The 26,775-nt window shown below is 35.9% G+C and overlaps 2 protein-coding genes across 2 annotated transcripts; one reads left to right on the plus strand and one right to left on the minus strand.

Annotated features, from left to right (window-relative positions):
* The first annotated feature begins 947 nt into the window (after positions 1-947).
* LOC137408219 (DNA fragmentation factor subunit alpha-like) lies at positions 948-6,353 on the plus strand. The gene is made up of 4 exons (XM_068094634.1): positions 948-1,052; positions 4,448-4,564; positions 5,538-5,668; positions 5,812-6,353. Exons 1-4 carry the CDS (start codon positions 962-964, stop codon positions 6,010-6,012), a joined length of 540 nt encoding a protein of 179 aa, XP_067950735.1. The 5' UTR covers positions 948-961; the 3' UTR covers positions 6,013-6,353.
* On the minus strand, positions 6,296-20,772 carry LOC137408218 (guanine nucleotide exchange factor for Rab-3A-like). The gene is made up of 9 exons (XM_068094633.1): positions 20,371-20,772; positions 17,795-18,056; positions 17,562-17,673; positions 15,936-16,081; positions 15,486-15,614; positions 13,003-13,082; positions 7,132-7,231; positions 6,970-7,039; positions 6,296-6,887 (listed from the first exon to the last, which is right to left on the minus strand). The coding sequence occupies exons 1-9, from the start codon at positions 20,703-20,705 to the stop codon at positions 6,814-6,816; spliced, it is 1,308 nt and encodes a 435-aa protein (XP_067950734.1). The 5' UTR covers positions 20,706-20,772; the 3' UTR covers positions 6,296-6,813.
* Between the last annotated feature and the right edge of the window lie 6,003 nt (positions 20,773-26,775).

The raw sequence follows: 26,775 nt of genomic DNA on the forward strand, positions 1-26,775 counted from the left end.
CTGTCTACACTCGCAAAAAAGTATCTGTCTATGTGTGCCACGTCATGCTCTTCAGAAAGGCTGTTTAGTTGCTCGGGAAATATTGTGAACAAGCGTAGAAGTTGTTTGAAACCACAGAAAGTGGACCAGTTGGTATTCCTTGCTTGCAACCTGTAAAACCTAGAGTCTTGACAATTACTTAATCCACTGTCATTCCAATTATCTAACCAGCTGTCAATAAAACCACCAATTTAAATGCTTTAGTATCACAGTCTTCGCTTACAGAGTCCAATAGAGTATAATTCTGATGAATGGCATTCAATATAATACCATGGTGAATGATTGTCGATAGATAGCCCTCTACTCGATTTGATGCTCGATTCTTCAAAAGATTATACTGTACATGGATTCATTAGGGAGTTATTCTCTCACGACAGCTTTTTTCAGCAGGTAAGACAACTCCGAATAACATAACCGATATTTCGATATATCGGTTGGCTACGCCATCATATCGTATCGAAACGAGTTTTTGATATCGTCCCAGCACTAGTCTATCGTGATATCTGCAGTAACTGTCTAGAGTGCTTGAAGTCCGTACACGCCCTATTTGTTTACCTCGTCTAATAGTCAGAGAGCAGGACAACCCTATCTGTCATAAAAATAATTTATATTACTCTTTTCAACTTATGCAATATGATGCGTGCAAAATAGTCTTCAATATTTATGTATTGCCTATTTGAACGTTGCACTCTGTAATGTCGTTAGTTATATACTTTCTTGTTTAAATTACATACTCATCAAATGGCGGAGGCGTAATAAACAAGTCGATCACTGTTGTCATTGTGACATGGAATTTCACAGACTGTGATTGGATAATTGAAATAAAACGTCATAGTCCATGGTCCATATAGCGGTCGCATAGTAACAAACACAAATAAAGCAGCCATTTTTATTCGCTGTAGTTGTAATCAAGCGCATCAGGATGGCTACAAAAATCTTTACAATAACACTGAAAACGTCTTCAGAGAAGTTTGGAATGGGTGCAAGTTCGTTGGAACAATTAAAAGAAAAAGGTACACTGTATGTTCATTTGTCCAATAAATGAACGAGATTTTCGTACGTCAAGTAAAACTAGGAGCACAACAAAATTTATACAGAATAATACCTAGCAGGAAAGATTAAAGGTTGACTTGCAACTAAGTTCACATTACAGTTATTTGATATGAAAAGATTCACCATGTTTTACTATATTGTGTTGTATGTGCAAAACGTGTGGAAATGTGATTACAAGCTCCTAAAAGCCCAAAAACGAATAGTTAATCGCAGCCACACGAGACCGCCGTAGTTTGGATTCACTTTCCAAAACGGCTCAAACGTGACGTAGATGTGGGAGATGGTTTCTGTTTACACTTTCATGCAACCTTATTCGTCGAAATATTTTCACAAATATACTTCACGCATTCAATAAAACCATGTCTATTATTCGTACGCGTCTATTTTATCGTCATTGTAATGCTGTCACTACTCACTTTTAGCAGTGATATCTTATAACTTACCGTAAAAATTCGTTTAATTTTTTAGCCTTACCTCGAAGGAGTACATATCATTGTCTGATAATCATGACGAGCATGTTGGTCACCTGTGATAATCGAAAAGTGATGCAAAAATTATTTGCGAAGTACTGGGTCACATGATCAGATTACGACTTGCCAATTAGACCAAACCGAAACAAAACTGCAAAGTAGCGAGCATCTATATTTGATACGGGGTCTTCGGTAAAACCCGAAGTGTTTGTCATAAACCAGTGTTGCGATAAGTTTTATATTGGGCTTTTTATTGGCCTTTCTATTCACGAAAGAACATTACATGACAAGACAATAAATAAATTTCATGACAACGTCAGAAAAATAAAGAGATTCCAATCTACGGCGGCTTTTCGTTTTTGAGCTTTTAAGAGCTTGTAATCACATTTCCACATATTTGGCCCATACAACACAACAGAGTAAGACATGGTGAATCTTTTGATACCAAATACTGTAACTGTAATGTGAATTTTGTTGCAAGTCAATCTTTAAAAAAAACTAACTGACGATACATGACAAACAAAATGCTTATTGAAACATCTAATGTTTCAACCGAAAAAATATCATGGTGAAAAGCCTAAAGACCTAAACACATTGATGGCTATAGGAAAACCTTTAGCAAATGTATGTCTTTTCTTACCTCAATTATTACCTCAGCGGGAGTAGAACTCTAGCGTATGAACTTTTTTTCAGGGGCACAGATAAAAGGGCCTAATTTGGCTTGATTGTGTCCAATCGGCTGACCTTGTATTGTGGAGTTGTGTAAACCAAGCTTGAGGTCTCTAATAAACTTTGGTAGAAAGATGTAGCAAAGATTAGAGGATGCATAAACATCATAAGGATGCATAAAGATTTAGCACACCTATGAGGCATATAGGAATAACCTTATTGTCTTATATATGAATATCTGAACATACATAAGACAATGAGGTTATTCCTATATGCCTCATAGATGTGCTAAATCCTTCTAATTAGAAATATTTAAGAATATTGGCCATGATATATAAATAGCAACTTGAAGCGAAATTATTGGCGGAAAAGCATTGTTTCCCACAGATTGGGAGCAAGTGGAACCAAATGAAATGATTATGAAATGTACATAAGAGAAATTTTTTTTTATTTCTGCTTTAATAAAGCAATATCTGCAAGGTGTTACATCATCTGATGCCATACAAAAGCCACAAATGTGTTGCAGAATGAGTTCAGACACCTTTTTGTCCTCTTCATACTACCGTGGTGGACCGGCTAAGCGTGTTCTGAGTCAGACGTTGCCACTCTTACCATAGCTTACGGCACTATTATTATTGCTGTTAAAAATAGATGCTAAATTGTCACTACTACTATTGCCCTATAGATAATCATCAGAAGTCTATTAATTTACATTTTGTGAAACCTACATAGCTGTAATGTGTCTGATCATCGCGAAGAAAAAATAGCTAAAAAAACTAAGGTCAGCGTGAGATGCAAACATGTTTTCCATCGGCTCAATGCAAACAGACGATTGTTTCCTTTCGATTAAACGGAAACACGATAGACTGTGTATACAACCGCTCACCAATCACAAACATGTTGTACTAAGCCTGCAAAATCTGCTCTATTTTCACAACTTTTCGCCTTGACAGGTACGAAAAACGTCTAACGGTTTATATGGTCGGCTTACATACAAATTATTATAAGTTTCCTGATTTTAGTTCTGGTTTTCTAGGGTTGATTTATATGTGATATAGGCTTATATGTGGAGATGTACGGTAACACCTGCAGACTTCATAATCATAAGACAAGCTTATACTGTGGTTCATTTAGCGAATGGATATTCTAGAAGCAGTGATATCCTGAATAGTTTTAGTTGTGTATACAGGTACAGGGGAAGATCTACTTACCATCACCTCTATATACATATTTTTAGGTATGCGACATGAAATTTGAGCAAACATCTGCTTTGATTTAATAAGAAATTTCCAGCATATACGCAGCATATTCGATAGCAATACTGATAAATCACATTCAACAGCATTTGAATGTATTTTTAAACAACGCAATGATGACATGGACAGTGTTTATCATGTTTTTAAACCTCACTGTCTTACAATGTCACAAGTCGTACGTATTTGATGCTTATAATAGTCATTACACTTGGTACTTATAACAGTAGGGAGTAAGTATATAATACTCATTATACTTGGTACTTATAACAGTAAGGAGTAAGTATATAATACTCATTATACTTAGTACTTATAATAGTGAGGAGTAAGCATGTAATATTCATTATACTTGGTACTTATAACAGTGAGGAGTAAGTTTATAATACTCAATATACTTGGTACTTATAACAGTGAGTAGTACGTATATAATACTCTTTATACTTGGTACTTATAACAGTGAGCAGTAAGTATATAATACTCATTATACTTGATACTTATAACAGTGAGTAGTAAGTATATAATACTCATTATACTTGATACTTATATCAGTGAGGAGTAAGTATATAATACTCATTATACTTGATACTTATATCAGTGAGGAGTAAGTATATAATACTCATTATACTTGATACTTATAACAGTGAGTAGTAAGTATATAATACTCATTATACTTGATACTTATATCAGTGAGGAGTAAGTATATAATACTCATTATACTTGATACTTATATCAGTGAGGAGTAAGTATATAATACTCATTATACTTGGTACTTATAACAGTGAGGAGTAAGTATATAATAGTCATTATACTTGATACTTATAACAGTGAGTAGTAAGTATATAATACTCATTATACTTGATACTTATAACAGTGAAGAGTAAGTATATAATACTCAATATACTTGATACTTATAACAGTGAAGAGTAAGTATATAATGCTCATTATACTTGATACTTATATCAGTGAGGAGTAAGTTTAAGCTGGAAGACTTTCTGGTGAAGCTTGCCGATGGAACTATTGTGGATGATGAAGACTACTTCCAATGTCTCGATGCTGCTACCAATTTAGTGATTGCAACAGGTAAATCAGGTCTGATAACAGTCTATACATTATCTTGATGCCTTCTGCGACTTAGCAACCTACAATTATTTGTCTTAACTGGCCGCTAGTGTCTTTACAATGCCATTAAGTTTTCGAATTGGTGACTGCGACTTGTGGTATGTGTGTCACAGACATGACTTGCATTTACAAGTCATCATATGCTGATAATCGGTGTTGGTAGATATGACTGCTTTCGGACTCCATGTCTATCCCAATATTTGTTGCTGAATAGAATTTGTGATAAGCATTCATTTAGGTCTCCGTTTATCTATAAACTCGGAGTTACCCCCTACTTTCAATATTACACAATAGACGTGTAACTGATTAGAATATGATACATCTATGAATCTGGTAAGAGCTTGTATTGCATTCACCTAATACATTTGTTGTACAGCAATCATTTGTTTATCATCTTACGCTGCAGCTGTTAATGATGCATCGACACACCCACCCTCTCACCTATCCTCGTGTCACAAGCTGTTGTAAGTTTGTGAGCAGTCACAGACTGTTATAACTGTTCAGCAAGTTTTTCTAGGGTCATATGAAATGGAGAAAAAAATTCTAAAAGTAAAGTTTCTGTGTTGCGACTATTAGAAATTTTGGAACATTCCATCGTCCTACATAATACCTCCCAGCACTGTTTAAGGCACAGGTCATGAGCTTCACCATATTGAAGACTGTTTTACTATCAGACGCTATGAAATTGTCATCTTTAATTCTAAGAACTTTGCGCATGGTCTCATTTTAGTAGTATCTTATCTCAGTCATAAGAATTTGATGATATCTAGTCCAGTTTTACCGAAAGTGTAGGCCTACCATTTACGAATGGTTTTTAGCAGCACAACTACATTCAACAGAGCTATCATCTTACAGTATACTAGAGGCACTCAGTGGTGTGATTCTTATAGATGGATTATCCAATAGTTGTCAATAGAAATGTTATTCTTTCAAGGTCGGTCACCCGAATGTGATGATGAATTGGATGGAAAGTTGGAAGAGGAAAATTCGGGCCTCTCCGCAGTTATTAAATCACTACAGGATGATATCAGTAAAGTGACCATTCTAAGCCAGAAACAGCTCAGCGTAAGCATTTGAAATTTTTTATTCAGATTGCGGTCCGATTTCAGTCCCCTAGTCACAACATCCATTTTATTTCAGACCGGGATGGCTGTGTGTAGTCAGTTTACAGACCTAAAGTAAAAGTAGCACATTGGTCGTATTTGCAGTTGCTGGTTGATGCAGATAGCGCACGATTGAAAAAGGAACTAAATCTGACTTCCGATGAGGTAGATGGTCTACAGGACGCCTGCAACACGCATCTGGATGAAATACAGAAAACAAGTGATGCGTTGGAATTGCTCAAACTGTTCCGCAAATATACTGAGGAGCCTAGTGTCACTGGCGAGCAGCGTACTGTCGTTTGCTAGGGGTGTAGTGTCACTGGCGAGGAGGACCATTTAGTTACCTCAAATGGTTACCCTCATTTAGCTTGACCATGTCCCATTGAAAGCGTGGAAACCTCCGTATGAACTTAAAATAAAATCGGCAAAATTGCTCTATTACCTCTAAAGGTCTACCTAAACAACGTTTATTTATTTACATATATTTTGAATAGCAATAGTTTGTAAATATGTACATATTTTTGAAAGAGGACATATTTTTATTTATACATTATTATTTTATATCTCTTATGTTTTTTAGACATAAATAGCCAGAATATAAAACTTATTTATTTTTATGTAATATATTTCCTATAAATAGCTCGGAATGATTCTCATCCATGAGTATAAAAGTACCTGAATTCATTGAGATATGTAACAAGAAATGGCTGTCTTTTTAAAGCTAAGGACAGATAACTCTTTAGCTGCATAGACATTCTAAAGTACATATTATGCTTGTATATCTATCAACATGTGATGATTACACTGTTGGAACAATCGGACCAGTGACCAGCTATACATATCCTTCTTTATAGTGACCAATATGAGCATGAATTGGTAAAAAGGAACTGGTTGCAGTTAAAAACTTAATCTAGCGACGAGTGTTTTGCCAGGCGATAGATGAGCGCTGGATTTCTCCTCGAATACCAAATAGAGATCAAATATTATGATGGAATGCTGAGCTCATGCAATACTCTCGAGAATGTTTGTACTGTATGGTGAGCTATCCAAGTCGGAGGCTGCACCAGCGCTGTATTTCTTTTGGTAACTAAAAATAACTAACGAAGTTCAGCTCTTGAATCCAAGACGGGCTAAGCTGATGACCTTGCGTAAGTCCATGATGTGCCAGTAGATCTCGCTGTCTGTAAGAGAGGAGAGCCATTTCAATATTGTTGGTTCACAACGCATGACAGATCTATAAATGTACATGTTTGTGATACTCACCTGAGCTACTTTTAACGAGTCCATTTTTCACATATCCAAGGTATGTAAAAAGTTCGCAAACCGCTATAATCTGCAATAGTGAAATCATGAATTAAAAACTGACAGGTATTAAAAGAAAAAGCGAAACAGCGAGTGATACACACGGTAGGATAAAACACTTACTCTATTTCTAACGAGCTCACAGATTTCTAGCCACGGTTCGCTGTCAGCAAATCTAATCTTGTAAGAGCATAAGATATTCCGTTGCATGAGGGCGCAATTCCTGTGATTGAAACAATATAAATTAAATGAATGAAAATTAATGTAAGGGACATGGGATCATTCTGTTGTTTGAACAAAACACGTTGTAGCAGCCAGAATATGACTAGATAACAGCATAGGAAGTATTTTTTAAACGAAGACATCAGTAAAGCTGGAACTTTGAAATTAACTTAAAATATGTAAAGGAAATGTATTGATATCTGTTTTTGTATCTATAACTCATATAGTTTGTCAAACACAAAAATGAAATGGCAACATAGAGAACACATAACAAAGATATTGAGAGGAACTTGTTGAAAAGCATAACAAACAGAAACTATAATTTGTAAGTTTTGAAGCAATTTCCTACTGCTTTTAAAGATATGACATAATAATCTTAGCCTTTTCTAAGTTGTTACTCAACTGCTCCATTACAAAAACCAAAAGCTCATCATGCGCGGCTAATGCATGGGAAACTAACTCCCATCTAGTTAACTAACAAACTTCAGTTCTTGCTATGAAATGTTCGTAACCTATTCGTCACAGTACTGGATAACCAGATTGACAAAGTATATAACATGAATTAATAAATCTGATAGTAGCAAAATAGATTTAAAATGAAATGACCAAAGTGAGAGAAAAGAGGATGGTGAAAGTGACAAACACAAATAATGGCACGACGAATAATTACGTTGCCCAAACATGAAGTAATAATCCATAAGAATATTGTTGATCGCTTTTATAGTAAAATCAACGGCAAGCCTAGACTGTATTGTGGGATCAACCAGCCTTGTCACTCGTTATTAACCCTATTACGTACAAAACTGGCTGACAGCACTCTTTTATAATTATAGAAATACTAGTAGTGCTGCAGACAGAAAATATCGGGAACTCAAATACGTCAGAACAAAACTCGAAATACTACTGTCGGGCCTAGCGCTATCTTTAGATGGTTTACACAAAGCCATGTAGCGTAGGAACAATCAGATGAGATTGCGGTCTGACGTAGCAAATGATTAATTACGATTCTAAATTAGGATCATATCGGCTCATAGAGTCATTCCTAGTTGTTTGCATTTAAATGAAAGCTGAGAAGCTAAAAAAGTAAAAAAAATATTTTAGAGAGTGAGACGGGATCTGTAAGTTAACCTACTTATTTTAGAGAGTGAGATGTGATCTGTAAGTTAACCTACTTATTTTAAAGAGTGAGATGTGATCTGTAAGTTAACATACTTATTTTAAAGAGTGAGATGTGATCTGTAAGTTAACATACTTATTTTAAAGAGTGAGATGTGATCTGTAAGTTAACATACTTATTTTAAAGAGTGAGATGTGATCTGTAAGTTAACATACTTATTTTAAAGAGTGAGACGTGATCTGTAAGTTAACATACTTATTTTAAAGAGTGAGATGTGATCTGTAAGTTAACATACTTATTTTAAAGAGTGAGATGTGATCTGTAAGTTAACATACTTATTTTAAAGAGTGAGATGTGATCTGTAAGTTAACATACTTATTTTAAAGAGTGAGATGTGATCTGTAAGTTAACATACTTATTTTAAAGAGTGAGACGTGATCTGTAAGTTAACATACTTATTTTAAAGAGTGAGATGTGATCTGTAAGTTAACATACTTATTTTAAAGAGTGAGATGTGATCTGTAAGTTAACATACTTATTTTAAAGAGTGAGATGTGATCTGTAAGTTAACATACTTATTTTAAAGAGTGAGACGTGATCTGTAAGTTAACATACTTATTTTAAAGAGTGAGATGTGATCCGTAAGTTAACCTACTTATTTTGAAGAGTGAGATGTGATCTGTAAGTTAACATACTTATTTTAAAGAGTGAGATGTGATCTGTAAGTTAACATACTTATTTTAAAGAGTGAGATGTGATCCGTAAGTTAACATACTTATTTTAAAGAGTGAGATGTGATCCGTAAGTTAACATACTTATTTTAAAGAGTGAGATGTGATCCGTAAGTTAACCTACTTATTTTAACGAGTGAGATGTGATCTGTAAGTTAACCTACTTATTTTAAAGAGTGAGATGTGATCCGTAAGTTAACATACTTATTTTAAAGAGTGAGATGTGATCCGTAAGTTAACCTACTTATTTTAACGAGTGAGATGTGATCTGTAAGTTAACCTACTTATTTTAAAGAGTGAGATGTGATCCGTAAGTTAACATACTTATTTTAAAGAGTGAGATGTGGTCTGTAAGTTAACCTACTTATTTTAAAGAGTGAGATGTGATCTGTAAGTTAACCTACTTATTTTAAAGAGTGAGATGTGGTCTGTAAGTTAACCTACTTATTTTAAAGAGTGAGATGTGATCTGTAAGTTAACCTACTTATTTTAAAGAGTGAGATGTGATCTGTAAGTTAACCTACTTATTTTAAAAAGTGAGATGTGGTCTGTAAGTTAACCTACTTATTTTAAAGAGTGAGATGTGGTCTGTAAGTTAACCTACTTATTTTAAAGAGTGAGATGTGATCTGTAAGTTAACCTACTTATTTTAAAGAGTGAGATGTGGTCTGTAAGTTAACCTACTTATTTTAAAAAGTGAGATGTGATCTGTAAGTTAACCTACTTATTTTAAAGAGTGAGATGTGATCTGTAAGTTAACCTACTTATTTTAAAAAGTGAGATGTGGTCTGTAAGTTAACCTACTTATTTTAAAGAGTGAGATGTGATCTGTAAATTAACCTACTTATTTTAAAGAGTGAGATGTGATCTGTAAGTTAACCTACTTATTTTAAAAAGTGAGATGTGGTCTGTAAGTTAACCTACTTATTTTAAAGAGTGAGATGTGATCTGTAAATTAACCTACTTATTTTAAAGAGTGAGATGTGATCTGTAAGTTAACCTACTTATTTTAAAGAGTGAAATGTGGTCTGTAAGTTAACCTACTTATTTTAAAGAGTGAGATGTGATCTGTAAGTTAACCTACTTATTTTAAAGAGTGAGATGTGATCTGTAAGTTAACCTACTTATTTTAAAGAGTGAGATGTGATCTGTAAGTTAACCTACTTATTTTAAAGAGTGAGATGTGATCTGTAAGTTAACCTACTTAATTTAAAGAGTGAGATGTGATCTGTAAGTTAACCAACTTATTTTAAAGAGTGAGATGTGGTCTGTAAGTTAACCTACTTATTTTAAAGAGTGAGATGTGATCTGTAAGTTAACCTACTTATTTTAAAGAGTGAGATGTGATCTGTAAGTTAACCTACTTATTTTAAAGAGTGAGATGTGATCTGTAAGTTAACCTACTTATTTTAAAGAGTGAGATGTGATCTGTAAGTTAACCTACTTATTTTAAAGAGTGAGATGTGATCTGTAAGTTAACCTACTTAATTTAAAGAGTGAGATGTGATCTGTAAGTTAACCAACTTATTTTAAAGAGTGAGATGTGGTCTGTAAGTTAACCTACTTATTTTAAAGAGTGAGATGTGATCTGTAAGTTAACCTACTTATTTTAAAGAGTGAGATGTGATCTGTAAGTTAACCTACTTATTTTAAAGAGTGAGATGTGATCTGTAAGTTAACCTACTTATTTTAAAGAGTGAGATGTGATCTGTAAGTTAACCTGCTTATTTTAAAGAGTGAGATGTGATCTGTAAGTTAACATACTTATTTTAAAGAATGAGATGTGATCTGTAAGTTAACCTACTTATTTTAGAGAGGGAGATGTGGTCTGTAAGTTTACCTACTTATTTTAAAGAGTGAGATGTAGTCTGTAAGTTAACCTACTTATTTTAAAGAGTGAGATGTGATCTGTAAGTTAACCTACTTATTTTAAAGAGTGAGATGTGATCTGTAAGTTAACCTACTTATTTTAAAGAGTGAGATGTGATCTGTAAGTTAACCTACTTATTTTAAAGAGTGAGATGTGATCTGTAAGTTAACCAACTTATTTTAAAGAGTGAGATGTGGTCTGTAAGTTAACCTACTTATTTTAAAGAGTGAGATGTGATCTGTAAGTTAACCTACTTATTTTAAAGAGTGAGATGTGATCTGTAAGTTAACCTACTTATTTTAAAGAGTGAGATGTGATCTGTAAGTTAACCTACTTATTTTAAAGAGTGAGATGTGATCTGTAAGTTAACCTACTTATTTTAAAGAGTGAGATGTGATCTGTAAGTTAACATACTTATTTTAAAGAATGAGATGTGATCTGTAAGTTAACCTACTTATTTTAGAGAGGGAGATGTGGTCTGTAAGTTTACCTACTTATTTTAAAGAGTGAGATGTGGTCTGTAAGTTAACCTACTTATTTTAAAGAGTGAGATGTGATCCGTAAGTTAACATACTTATTTTAAAGAGTGAGATGTAGTCTGTAAGTTAACCTACTTATTTTAAAGAGTGAGATGTGATCTGTAAGTTAACCTACTTATTTTAAAGAGTGAGATGTGATCTGTAAGTTAACCTACTTATTTTAAAGAGTGAGATGTGATCTGTAAGTTAACCTACTTATTTTAAAGAGTGAAATGTGGTCTGTAAGTTAACCTACTTATTTTAAAGAGTGAGATGTGATCTGTAAGTTAACCTACTTATTTTAAAGAGTGAGATGTGATCTGTAAGTTAACCTACTTATTTTAAAGAGTGAGATGTGATCTGTAAGTTAACCTACTTATTTTAAAGAGTGAGATGTGATCTGTAAGTTAACATACTTATTTTAAAGAGTGAGACGTGATCTGTAAGTTAACCTACTTATTTTAAAGAGTGAGATGTGATCTGTAAGTTAACCTACTTATTTTAAAGAGTGAGATGCGATCTGTAAGTTAACATACTTATTTTAAAGAATGAGATGTGATCTGTAAGTTAACCTACTTATTTTAGAGAGGGAGATGTGGTCTGTAAGTTTACCTACTTATTTTAAAGAGTGAGATGTGGTCTGTAAGTTAACCTACTTATTTTAGAGAGTGAGATGTGATCCGTAAGTTAACATACTTATTTTAAAGAGTGAGATGTAGTCTGTAAGTTAACCTACTTATTTTAAAGAGTGAGATGTGATCTGTAAGTTAACCTACTTATTTTAAAGAGTGAGATGTGATCTGTAAGTTAACCTACTTATTTTAAAGAGTGAGATGTGATCTGTAAGTTAACCTACTTATTTTAAAGAGTGAGATGTGATCCGTAAGTTAACCTACTTATTTTAAAAAGTGAGATGTGATCTGTAAGTTAACCTACTTATTTTAAAGAGTGAGATGTGATCTGTAAGTTAACCTACTTATTTTAAAGAGTGAGATGTGATCTGTAAGTTAACCTACTTATTTTAAAGAGTGAGATGTGATCTGTAAGTTAACCTACTTATTTTAAAGAGTGAGATGTGATCTGTAAGTTAACCTACTTATTTTAACGAGTGAGATGTGATCTGTGAGTTAACCTACTTATTTTAAAGAGTGAGATGTGATCTGTAAGTTAACCTACTTATTTTAAAGAGTGAGATGTGATCTGTAAGTTAACCTACTTATTTTAAAGAGTGAGATGTGATCTGTAAGTTAACCTACTTATTTTAAAGAGTGAAATGTGGTCTGTAAGTTAACCTACTTATTTTAAAGAGTGAGATGTGATCTGTAAGTTAACATACTTATTTTAAAGAGTGAGATGTGATCTGTAAGTTAACCTACTTATTTTAAAGAGTGAGATGTGATCTGTAAGTTAACCTACTTATTTTAAAGAGTGAGATGTGATCTGTAAGTTAACCTACTTATTTTAAAGAGAGAGATGTGATCTGTAAGTTAACATACTTATTTTAAAGAGTGAGATGTGATCTGTAAGTTAACCTACCTATTTGATTGTGATGAGGTAGGTATAGGCTCAATAGATATGTTGTTGGTTTCACATTGCTCCAAGACTCGTGCTGCCAACTGTAACAAAGTACACCTTGATATATATATATACAGTATATAGTACATATATATATATATACAGTATATGTACTACAATCATCATATGCATGCGTAAATAGCTGAATCTCTCGCATTACATTGCCCAGATTGTTAGCTATTTTTTTGCATATCGTATAAATGATACGTGTTAGCATATGAATTAGAGTCTGCAAACACCATACATTCTAAATAACAAACACTGTCTGAAAGTGAGTTATGTCATAAATGATAATAATAGCACGTATGACATAAAATAATCAATTGTATTATATCATATATCATATCATATATATCATATATGCATGTCATGTAATGGATGGTTTTATTATTAAGCCTATCAATGCTAGACAGAAATTAAAACTACATGTACACATGACAAAATATAAAAACTATCTGTGGGAAGGAAATATATTGTAAGCGTTCATTTAGTCCGATGCATGTCTATTCATTTGGAGTTATCCTATACATGCTGCTTTCAGCGATATGTAACTAGTTACTATAATATCTTCAAGTAGTCAGATATATAACTAGTTACTATGATATCCTAAAAGTAGTAAGATATATAACTAGTTACTATGATATCCTCAGAGTAATCAGATATATAACTAGTTACTATGATATCCTCAGAGTAGTCAGATATATAACGAGTTACTATGATACCCTCAGAGTAGTAAGATACCCTAGGACACTTATATTTCGCTAGTATTTAGTTTCGTGAGTAGCACACAGAGTAAAATTTCGCTGCAACTTAATTTCGCAGCTCTGATGAATGCGAAAATATAGTGATGTGAAAATAAATACAGTGGAACAAACAAATTAGATTCCTCAGGTCCGGTCCTCTAGTAAAAAAAGTTGTTATATTTGCGACTAGTTTGTATTTGTAACCCGCAGGTATAAATGTATGGCAGAAATCGATAATTCAACGTGATCGCTTGCTGCCATTTGTTTCTTGGACTATCAATGACGTCTCGGTCCTTTCCGTCGTGACCGATATGGTACCAATATTAGATCTCAAGTATTTATAGCAAACGATGGCCATGGCACGTTTTGAGTTCACAATATTTCAAATTTAAAAAAAATCAAATACAGTACATGTCTCATAAAAAAGAAAATAGATAACAACCAACATCACAACCAGAACTGTATTACATGGTTGGACCTGGTGAGGGTTGTTATCGTTTTTGGTTGGCAGTAAAATTCATCACTACAATAAGTATTATTTAATTGTATGACTTCACCTACCAGACTTTCATCCTCATCAGTTACAAATTCGGTGACTAAACTGATATCATCATCTTCTTCGTTTGTCTTGGCTTTTCCAAAAAAACTTGTTATCGTAATTTGCTTTGCCATGCTGCTCATTCGGTGTATTAACGAATTTACTAGAAATTTCCCAATGAGCTCAATCACACACAAAATTATCTGCATTTCTAATATCACGATTTTGTTGTGGATATCAATGAACTACAGGGCCGTATTCCCTTGGACAGCTGGCCGGCTAAGACGCCCCAACTTTTTAGGAATTTCATAGTCCAACGGCTATAGAAAGGTTTTTATCGCTGTAGAATATCACTTTATTCGAAGCCATAGATACAAACGTCAACTTTTAGTAGTTCTTAGGCGTCATTATTATCTTCATCAGCGGCAAAATATTCTTGTTAACGACTTTTATAAAGGTTTGCAAAATATCAAGTTTTAGCAAACATCTGCTTGCCCATATCCTACTTAATGAACTTGAAATAAAATCGGCAAAAATGATCTTTGTTAAAACGCTTAAAAAAAGATGTCTTCTTTCTGAGCTTTTTAACTGCATACAAGTTTTGCCTGTTTTAATTTTAAAACGTTTTGTCAGTCACATCAGCTAAAACAAAGCAAATCTCAAAAAATAGAAAAATGTTGATACTTGCCAATAAAATTTTTTAAAACTTCACGTGAGAGGCCCGGCTGAGGCCCTACATAAGAGAAACCTGTTGGGAGCTTACAGCACCCCCCCCCTTCTCCACACCCCAGATGTTCATAACTAGTCGTCTAACATTAGCCCCCCAACTTGCAACCAGTGAATAGTAACAGGCCTGCGTAGAACATAGCTATTTAATTTCGAATTTTCGCTAGTTCGTTATGATAGTTTAGTTTCGCGCATGAATTTTTCGCGTGATGATGACTCCGCGAAAACGCGAAAGTTAGATGCCGCGAATACTTAAGTGTCCTAGGGTATATAACTAGTTACTATGATATCCTAAGAGTAGTAAGATATATAACTAGTTACTATGATACCCTCAGAGTAGTAAGATAAATAACTAGTTACTATGATATCCTAAGAGTAGTAAGATATATAACTGGTTACTATGATATCCTCTGAATAGAGAAATGGAAGGTACACACTTCTTTGTTGGCAAAGGAGACTCCCGGGATTACATCTTCCCTCATAATCCGTGATACGAATATAGAATCATGAGAAAGTGTAGGATTCTCCCGCCAGCTTTTAAAGCACTCGAATGATTCTGTGTCGGTCTAAAGAACAGGGATGTAAAGACTGAGAAAACAGCAGTAGCCGTGCATGAGGCGATTGCGCTAGATTGAGCTGTAAGAAGCGGAGTGTTGCATTTCTTTACAACTAGAGGTCAGTATTATGACCAGAGTGTTACACCGTAAAGTGTGTACAAAGTATGGTGAGCTGTACAAAAGTATAAAAATATTGTATCGGAAGTGAAGAACGTCTGAGTGTACAGACAGAGGATTATTGTGACGGATGGGATGTATACACACAAATAATCGTATAAGAATATAGAGAGTCTATATATGAACAATATATACATCTGTATAGATACGCACTAGTGTACGGGTGGTTGGAGGTCCAGGAGCAGGCATCGTAGCATCAAACACAAAGTCTGGAGCCGCTTTTGTAAGATGATGACTAGTTGATCTTTTGTGGGTTTTTTTAAAACTCAGTTTCTTTGCTATGCTGCTTTCGGCTGGAGCTGTGGAGCGAATAAAGATATGCTATGTTATGCTTGTATACACACAAAGCTTCTACAAACAATACGCTTGTGTATAGACAGGGGGCAGTACAAAGGATTTGGTCAACACGTTTATGAACAGACCAGATGCACGACTATGAACAGACCAAATGCACAACTATGAACAGACCAAATGAACGACTATGAACAGACCAAATGCACGACTATGAACAGACCAAATGCACGACTATGAACAGACCAAATGCACGACTATGAACAGACCAAATGCACGACTATGAACAGACCAAATGCACGACTATGAACAGACCAAATGAACGACTATGAACAGACCAAATGCACGACTATGAACAGACCAAATGCACGACTATGAACAGACCAAATGCACGACTATGAACAGACCAAATGCACGACTATGAACAGACCAAATGCACGACTATGAACAGACCAAATGCACGACTATGAACTGACCAAATGCACGACTATGAACAGACCAAATGCACGACTATGAACAGACAAAATTCACAACTATGAACAGACCAAATGCATGACTATGAACAGACCAAATGCACGACTATGAACAGACCAAATGCGCGACTATGAACAGACTAAATGCACGACTATGAACAGACCAAATGCACGACTATGAACAGACCAAATGCATGACTGTGAACAGACCAAATGCACGACTATGAACAGACCAAATGCACGACTATGAACAGACCAAATGCATGACTGTGAACAGACCAAATGCACGACTATGAACAGACCAAATGCACGACTATGAACAGACCAAATGCACGACTATGAACAGACCAAATGCATGACTATGAACAGACCAAATGCACGACTATGAACAGACCAAATGCACGACTATGAACAAACCAAATGCATGACTATGAACAGACCAAATGCACGACTATGAACAGACCAAATTCACAACTATGAACAGACCAAATGCACGACTATGAACAAACCAGATGCACGACTATGAACAGAACAAATGCATGACTATGAACAGAACAAATACATGATATGTGAGCTTGACATGGAAGCTTGATTATTTCTGTTAATAAAAAACACTAAAAACAAAGTTTATGATCGTCAGAACAGCTGATATGAAATAATGAATGAAATACATACACCAATTAAATGTATTCTGATCTGAGCCCCTAGCATTTATGAAGAAAATAATTCCATGCTATCATCTTGCCAGTTACAAGGCTCGTGGCAAGTGGCAATGGCAGTGTCTTGGGGAGATAGGAGAGACCAGTTAGCTGGTCTACCCAACATTAGTAAGAGGGTTGGCATTAGTTGGTATAAGAGCAACACCAGCGCACTCTTGCACAGACATACCATATAATGTGAGTAACGTATTTCAACACGGAACTATCATTTGCACCCCACATGTCTATGCACAAATATCATACAGTATATCCCACATTTAACACTAACACAAAGCCATGTGAGCAGGACAGCTGACCTTCTTTGGCAGCTCTGTCAATTTGTGGATGCAGATGTCTATTCGGCTCACTCGGGGTTGAGGTTAGTACAAGAGCTTTGAGTGCCTGCACTTCGGCGTTGAGAACCTCTATCTACAGTAGCAGCGACAAGCAAGTGTCAACAGGTGACAGCAGCGTACCATGTTAGTAACTCTGTATAAAGATTAAAACATTAGCGCAGAGCATGAGCCCAAGAGAGAGAGTTTAAACCTACACTGCTTTCAGCCTCCTTCAGAAGTTTCTCTGTGTGCATTCTTTTAACATTGGCATCTTGAACCATTTTATTTGCCTCTTCGAACAAACTCGCCGTTAGCTCCTCCAGCTCCTGCTCCATCTGATCACGAACTCGCTCAAGTTTGCCACATTCCTGGTCCTTTAGCTGCAGTTCTCCTTGGGCTCGCATTAGCTCCTCCTTAAGCTTTCGGTACGTCTGGTCCTTAGCTTCTACCATAGATGTGCTCCGCCTGCGCAGGTCCCTTCAAATTCAACACCTTCAGTGGAAAACCAACAGACAAGTTCCTAACTTAAGGAGCTGGTGGCGACTCAATGCTTACCAACAGAAAGAGACAATCAGTAATCAGAGGATACAACCAACAACAGGAGGATACGATCACCAACACGAGGAGACAATCACCAACTATTACATAGATGAAAGGGTGAGCACTAACTAAATCAAATGAAAATAGAAGCTGATGGATACGATGAAAGATCAGCTCCTAGCTACAGACACAAATAGAGTAAGGCAAGAGAAAATTAAACACAGAAAGAGGGCTGAATGTATATGAGGGCCAACGGTGTCAAACCCAAAACGCCTAAAGTGAGGAAGCTAATTACACATATAAATGCTAGAAACTGAACAGAGAGAAGTGCAACTAATCACACTAGAGGGTTCAACAAGACATCGATAACCAAACACTCCCGAGGCTGAGAGTGAGGCAATTGTACAACTACGTGGCTGAAATACAAATATTCAACCAAATTTTGAAATAGGGTAACAACTAATTTTCGCGTTAAAAAATATAAGGGACACGTTTTAAAATAGTTTGACAGAAAAGAAGTGTAACAGTTACACAAATTTGAAATATATATCTGCTAGAACTTACAACATACTTGTATATATTTATAAATAAGTGAATGCTGGCTGTACCGACTAAAACTACAAATTAATAAGAGAATGCGGTAAAGTTAATAAATAGTAAGACTTGTTTAGAAAACAAGTTTCAATGATGCCAGTCGATGCCCAGACAAGACCAACAAAGTCAAAAGTTAAAACGGATGTAGGGAAGTGATTGCGTATTGAATCAACTCGGCCATTTAAGGATTTCACAATAAGCAGAACCACGCAGTTATTCATGTCAGGTGTTTGTTAATAGCGGAAGACACATAAATATGTAAGACAAGCGAGAGACTAGAAACTGACACGCTATACATCAAACTCTGATAATTAACTTTGCTTAAAATGATAATCTTCCTTGCCAATTTAATATGCAGCATTTCTTGCAAGCCATTTCAATGTTAGCTATGTTAGCGGTGTCAGCATTGGAAGGGCTGAGACTGCTCCAATGCTCATACTAGGAGTAGAAACATTCACCGCAATGGCGTTATGTTTCCACCACAACAGTACACAGAAGTGACTTTAACAGCTGCCAGAAATATACATGCCTCGTTACCATGATAAACATTGACCGCCAAAGTCTCAGGCTATCACCGGAAATGGTGCGGAAACAAACACAAATTTACCACAATGATGCTTCAAAACAGGCTGTTTGTAGCTAAAGTCCAAGACAAATGAAAACAAGATATTTTCGAGGTTGATTCATTGTAAACAATGAAAATAGAACGGGAACCGCAGTGAGAGAAAAGTTTGAAATGTAGGACACCCCTCTGAAAGACCATGACTTGGCCACTGGTAGGCAATAGTTCAAATGATTTCTTCATCAAGAATAACATTATTACAGGCTGCTCAATGCAGCAGTGTTCTTCTCTCTACCAAGTACTGGTCTTTGACCGACTGATTCCATGAGCAATCAGTCTATAGTCCTAACATTAGCGCATCTATTGCGTAACCCTACCAACCAGTACCTCAATACCAAGCAAGGTAGCCACTACTAAAGTATGAGAAGTCACCTGGTACCTCTGATATCAGATATTCTTTGTCTTTGCATACAGATGTCTAGAACTACCAGAAACCCCCAATCATGTCACTTTAGAGCTATGCTAATAAAACTCAACACTCTTTGAGGCATTGAAAAGTCTGGTTTTGTCTGACAACAGCTACACACTAGTCACTATGGTTTGCCTGAATTACAGCAATTGGGCAGATGTGATTGAAGAATCTATGTCAGGGACCTGAAAAACTGCATGCTAAAGATTTACAAAGATAATGCGTTTTCTTTCTAGCCCAATTAAACAATTGGCTCTTTGGCTGTCCCAGCGCGAAACAACTGTTCCTGTAAGGGATACTAGTCATTGTAAGAGCTGCCAGCCCCTGTATGAAAAGCCAGCACCTGTAGGAGATGCCAGCCCCGATATGAGGTGTCAGGATCTGCAGGAGATGTCAGGATCTGCAGATGCCAGGACCTGCAGGAGATGCCAGGACCTGCAGGAGATGCCAAGACCTGTAGTAGATGCCAGCACTGCAAGAGATGTCAATCCCTGTAAGAGATGTTTCCCCATGTAATGGATACCAGCCCCTGTATAAGAAACCAGCACCTGTAGTAGATGCCACCACCTATAGGAGATGCTAGCCCGTAGATGAGATACCTGCATTTCCCACCTAGCAATACTTACCACTGCTCCGGCCCAAGACCATCCCTGTTAGAACCGCTGAAGCCGCTATCACAATCGGATAAATCAGATTCAGAGCTGCACAAGTTGAAACTTTCCTTGCTGCTGATCTCATCATACCCATGAGCCTGGTTGAGTTGAGAGTTAGTCTGCTTTATGGTCTCCGAAAGGGGGTGATGCTGAGTCAGCGAAGATTCTGGCAGCGAGCGGCTTAATCCCGAGCTAGAAGAAATGCTCTGATGCAGTACTAAACGTTTGCAATTGATCTCTTCTGGAATAGTGTGACAGTCCGTAAGGCGGGCATTGAATTTCGATGAAGTGCCGGTTAGAGAGCTCATGGCAAACTAGAAGAGTATTCTTGATCGTTGAGAACTTCGGAGCTGTGCACGCACCCACTGCTTGAGATGAGCCTCACCAAATGACACTGATTGAGATGCATTCAAGTTTTGACACAAGCTTAGCGTGTGTTCACGCGTGACACCTGAGGGTTAGTATCTAGAGAGGGCTGAGCCGGGTTCAGTAAGAACTGATGTTATAGATAAGTGTATCAGCAGGGAAGAGCTAGTACCAGTGTGTGTCAGGAAGCCGCATCAACGAGACAAACACATGATTCGCTGCCGGGTTACTCTACATGTAGCCAAAATACAGTTGCTGCCACATGCCTGGCGCTAACTTAAGCAGCGAAATAGCTGCATCACCACACCTACCCTCTAGTCAACATGATAAAAACAAAGTACTGTTGCTCATCTTTACCCTTTCGTCATGGAGTGACTGAAACCTCAAGAGACAGACAATTCCTAGAGCTACTAATAGCTGAACACCAAAAGATCTTTTCAAAATAGAGAAGGCAAATGAAGAGAAAAATAATACGGAGAAAATATGCAAGCAACTTGTATGGCACCAACAAAAGCTTGACCTCTGTGATCAGTGGTCTGGAGAGTATATAAGAGCCATATCAATAAATTTAGTGGCAGTATTAGAGGTTTTGATTGGTTGCTCATTCCAATCGTGATTTCTCTTGCGTCTGTAAGCGTGTATGAAGAGCACGGTTACGTGCCTTCAAAGATCTCGAGCATAGAAAACTTGCATTGCGAACAGATGAGAATGCAGCGTGTCACAGTAGCGCATCAGATTGATGTCGGGAGTCATTTAAAAGCATTCATGGCATGCGTAATTCATATGCTATTCATGTTATTTCATGCTGAATAAATTTCCATAACTTAATGCAAAGTCATTCTAGGTGGCATTCCAATTGCTTTGGAAATAAAAGCATGAGTTGACTAACTCCTGGTGTTTTACCCACAGATATGAGGAGTCAAAAGTTGAGTCTTCAAAGATAATAAACTATTCTCAATCAAAACTAATATGCATGAGAACTGCAAAGAAGTCCGATTTATCTGCCTGGATTCAAAATATACTAGAGAAGAGTAACCTTAAAGGTTTACTTGCAACAAAATTCACATTACAGTTATTTGGTATCAAAAGATTCACCATGTCTTACTCTGCTGTGTTGTAGGTACAAAATATGTGGAAATGTGATTAAAAGCTCAAGGATGAACAGTTAATCGCTGCCATCACAAAACTGCCGTAGATTAGAATCTCTTTCCAAACCGGCTCAAATGGGACGTAGATGAACGAGATAGCTTCTGTTTGCACTTTCATGCAACCTCATTTGTCGAAGTATTTTCACAAATATACTTCACGCATTCAATAAAACCATGTCTATTGTTCTTACGCATCTATTTCATCGTCATTGTAATGCTGTCATTTTCAGCCCTGATATCTTATAACCTACCATGAAAATTTGTTTAATTTTTTAACCTTAGCTCGAAGGTGTACATATTATTGTCTGATAAACATGACGAGCCCGTTGGGCACCTGTAATAATCGAAAAATGCTGCAGCAATTATTTACGCTGTTTGGCAGGAAGTATGGGTTGCATGATCAGATTATGACTAGACGATTAGACCAAGCCGAAACAAAATTGTAAAGTAGCGAGCATCTATATTTGATACAGGGTCTTCGGTAAAACCCTAAGTGTTTGTCATAAACTAGTGCTACGAGAAGTTTTATATTGAGCCTTTTATTGGCCTTTCAATTCACATGAGAACATCACGTGTCAAAACAATAACCAAATGGAATGACTCCATCAGAGAAATAAACTGATTCCGATCTACAGCGGTTTCGTGATGGCTGCGCGATTAACTGTTCGTTTTTTAGTTTTTAAGAGCTTGTAATCACATTTCCACATATTTTACACATACAACACAGCAGAGTAAGACATGGTGGATCTTTTGATACCAAATAACTGTAATGTGAATTTTGGTGCAAGCAAACCTTTAACGAATGCGTGATGCTTTGTGGGTATTACAACAATGTCTGCAATTGGACATTGTTACTAAAAAGAACTGGAATATCATACATATCTTCTTGATGTAGTGATTCAGTGATTCGTGAACCACTGAAACACAGTGTACATGATGTAGTGGTTCAGTGATTCGTGAACCACTGAAACACAGTGTACATGATGTAGTGGTTCAGTGATTCGTGAACCACTGAAACACAGTGTACATGATGTAGTGGTTCAGTGATTCGTGAACCACTGAAACACAGTGTACATGATGTAGTGGTTCAGTGATTCGTGAACCACTGAAACACAGTGTACATGATGTAGTGGTTCAGTGATTCGTGAACCACTGAAACACAGTGTACATGATGTAGTGGTTCAGTGATTCGTGAACCACTGAAACACAGCGTACATGATGCAGTGTTTCAGTGATTCGTGAACCACTGAAACACAGTGTACATGACGCAAGTAACTAGTGACTGGTAGTTTAAGGTTGATTATTTGTTTTGCAGATGCTCTACCCGAGTACAAGAACACAGCATAAGTAAAGAAGACAACTTCAAAGAGCGATTTTCATTCTCTACTTATAAATGATTTTGTTGTTCGTCAATTCTAACGATCGACTATAAATTTTATAAAAAATAAGAGAACCAAGTATTATAAGTTAACATGCAACAACTATTCTGGTCATACTGACAATGGAAAGAATAGGTGATACATAATGCAGGTTAGACTATCTCCATAGCTCTATCTCCACAACCATCTTTACCTATCCACCGTCTGTCTCCTGTCTCATTAAGGCTTTCTTCAAAAGCAAGCTGACAATGCAGCACTCTTTATTTATCACTTTGTTTCTTTTTACATACATAAAATATTTTTTAAATACATATCAGTTTTTGTTACAAATAACAGTTTTATAAAACTCACCTTTTTAGTGCTATATATAATTTACTTGTAGTATTTGTCATCAAGTTATCAGATTGTGGAATGAGTTGAACGAACTACAATACATTCTTAGAATATTCTTACAAGAATATTTACTATTGTTTATGACCGGTTTGAGATACGGAGTGAATGCAGAGACACGATAACTTCATATGTCGAGGTTTAGTTGTATTGGTGGAATCAGTTAAGGTTTAGTGAATATAATTACCTGCTTTCTGGCAAACTACTTAATTGTGGGAAAAATAAATCTAACTCAATGATATGAAGTGGGTTATTAAAATTGTTATAATGCTGATATTGGTTATAGCTAATGGGAACGAGCCCCTTTACATATGTAACTTATTTGACCTTGCCTAGAGTAGTCCACTTTTGTCCCGATAAAAGTTCAATAGATAGTGGTATGTTGAAGTTCAGAGCTGTTTCCATGTGCCGTTTAAAACACAAGGCATATGATAAGGGCATGATAAGAATCATAAAAGATATCTGCTCGAAAGACAAACTAGTGCCTAAACAGGATGTCATGCGTATTCACCAGTCATGTATGCATTCCTTACCAATACAAGTGTTGTAGAGAGAGATTTAGCTGCGGATAAACTGTGCTCTTTTTAACTATGTAATGCAACTTTCAATCCAAAAATAGACAAATACAGTATTACAGAAAATAATAATAAAAATAAACTTGAGCTGCATCTAGTTTAACTACTGTGAAAACTCTGTTTGAAAGCCACCTGTATTGGAAAGCCACCTGTATTTGAAAGCCACCTTTATTTGAAAGCCACCTTTATTTGAAAGCCACCTTTATTTGAAAGTCACCTTTATTTGAAAGTCACATTTAATTGAACACCACATCTATTTGACCGCCACTTTGACATTCTTAATCTTTACGACCCCATAATAGCAAGTGATCAGTCGAAAAGTGTCTACAAAACCGTACCCATAAAGACATCAATCACAATTCATACGTCGTTTCTGTTTGTATTGAAATTCGTTTTTCAACTCCACAAAAGATAAAAATGTTTTTAACCATTTTCGATAAAAACATTAAAAACTTTGATTGAAACACCATAAAAACAATTAGTAACTGCATCAGGCTAAAAGTACTTCCTTTTTAACGCTGTTTTGATACTTCGATGCATGTGAAAAAGGTTTTCGCATTTACGATGCAATTTGTGTTGCTACGTATTTTGAGGCTAACATTTTGAGGCTATTTGGATTACAAGTGGTTTTTCTTTATTCATGCCAGAAGTTTCTATTCAAACTGGGTTCACATAACAGTTTTGCACTGCTAAAAATTGTTTGGATGCTAATATCGACAAGATCAGCTTTGCGGAAGACAAGTTGAGGTCAGAAGTCACCGTGGAAGATATTGAACAGCCAGAAGAATATGAAACGGTCCTAAACAGAAGTGAAAATAAGAACACAACTGGCTGAGCAAATGATGCTAATATTTCTGTTTTAAAAAGGCTAATATTTGTTTTAAAATGTTAACTTTTGTTTCTAAATGTATTATAATTATGGTTTGTTCATGTCACTTGTTCTTGAATATATATTTGCAGCATTTAATAGGTTATTAGTATTATAAAACTTATAAATTTGCAGATTTAATCATATTATTTGATAGCATGATTGCGGTAATCTGAACTCAGCTTACAATGGATCGACGATCGTAACTCCCGTGCTATTGCACATAAGAAGCCAGTTTTGGTTGCAAACATATTAATGAGTGTGATGAGCTTTTATGCAATCTTGTTAACCCTTTGGCTGGGTAAAAGCCTTGCAAAACATCCGAAAATTGTGTAATCTATTTTTGAAAATTCAATAAAATCGGTAATCTATGAACGCGCATAGCTCAAACTGAAATTTATTTCTATTAACAAAATCTTTTGTACATAAACATTCATTTACTTATGTACTACTACAAAAAAGCTATGACTATGTACATTTGTCCATGTATGAAATGCTTGGGAGCATTCCTGTCGGTAGAGTCCGACGTCACAGCGTGGCCAATGCTAGTAGCAACGTCATCGTCCAAGCTACCATAACGATCACTTTTCTCTGTATATTCAAAGTTTTAAAAGTTTACATCACTTCCATCATCTGAACTATTTTTATACTGATCAAACAAATTATCACTAACAATCGCAGGATCAAATAAATTTTATTTTACCGTCTTGAACGTTTGGAACATCGAGCTGTATGTTGACTGGTTATTCCAACTTCCATCTTTTCAAAAGAGTTGCGATGTATTTAGCTTTTAGCACAAGAGAACGCCTCTCAGATAATCGTTTCATATTGTAGTTCATCGACTATTATCTTGTTGATGATATTTAAAATTTACTAGCGTTTATATCCTTTGTTTACTGTTACTAGGCGATAGCTTTATAAACGTCTACCGAAAGCGACATAAAGGTCGTTCCCCACGCAACCGATAAACGATATTTTGGTCGTTTTCCCAGCCAAAGGGTTAAATATAGTTATACAGTAAAAATATACTTTCAAATTTAAAGTGAAATAAAAAACTTGAAAATTCCAACAAATTGCAATGCAGGCTGTAAGATCATCATAGTTTAATTGCAAGCAATAGATATCACCTGGTAGAGACGTGTATCAGCTTCTTAGTGCATATTTTTTTAGAGACCTATAACAAGTTGGAAGTAAGTTAGCAATTAGCAAGTTAGTAGATTCTACAATACTTCGGTGATTGTCGATGATAACAATGTTGACACTATCACAAACCCATCCACGTTTGCATCAGGAAATACTCCGTGACGTAGTGTTCTCATTTCTCTTTTTAAATTGTCGCCAAGAAACCTCTTTGTTTTCGCGTGCTGGAATCAAAAACAAGTTCCGCAGCGACTATTATAAATGGATATGAATCACTCTCGTTATCCGCGACCGCGAATTACGATCACTGAACTGGTTCACATTTGAAAAGCGGCTGTCGATGTTCAGCGAAATATCAAGAAAGTTTGACAGCTGCAAACTTACCTGATGCGTCCGCTATGCTTCGTCGATGCAATCGGTTCACGGTTCACATAATCAACGATGAACGCCGAAAGGAAAACGCTGACTAAGGACGATATATATATGTAGTGTAAACCAGCCTTTATTATACC

The sequence above is a fragment of the Watersipora subatra genome, chromosome 11, assembly GCF_963576615.1.
Source record: "Watersipora subatra chromosome 11, tzWatSuba1.1, whole genome shotgun sequence".
In the NCBI taxonomy this organism is placed as follows: domain Eukaryota; kingdom Metazoa; phylum Bryozoa; class Gymnolaemata; order Cheilostomatida; family Watersiporidae; genus Watersipora; species Watersipora subatra.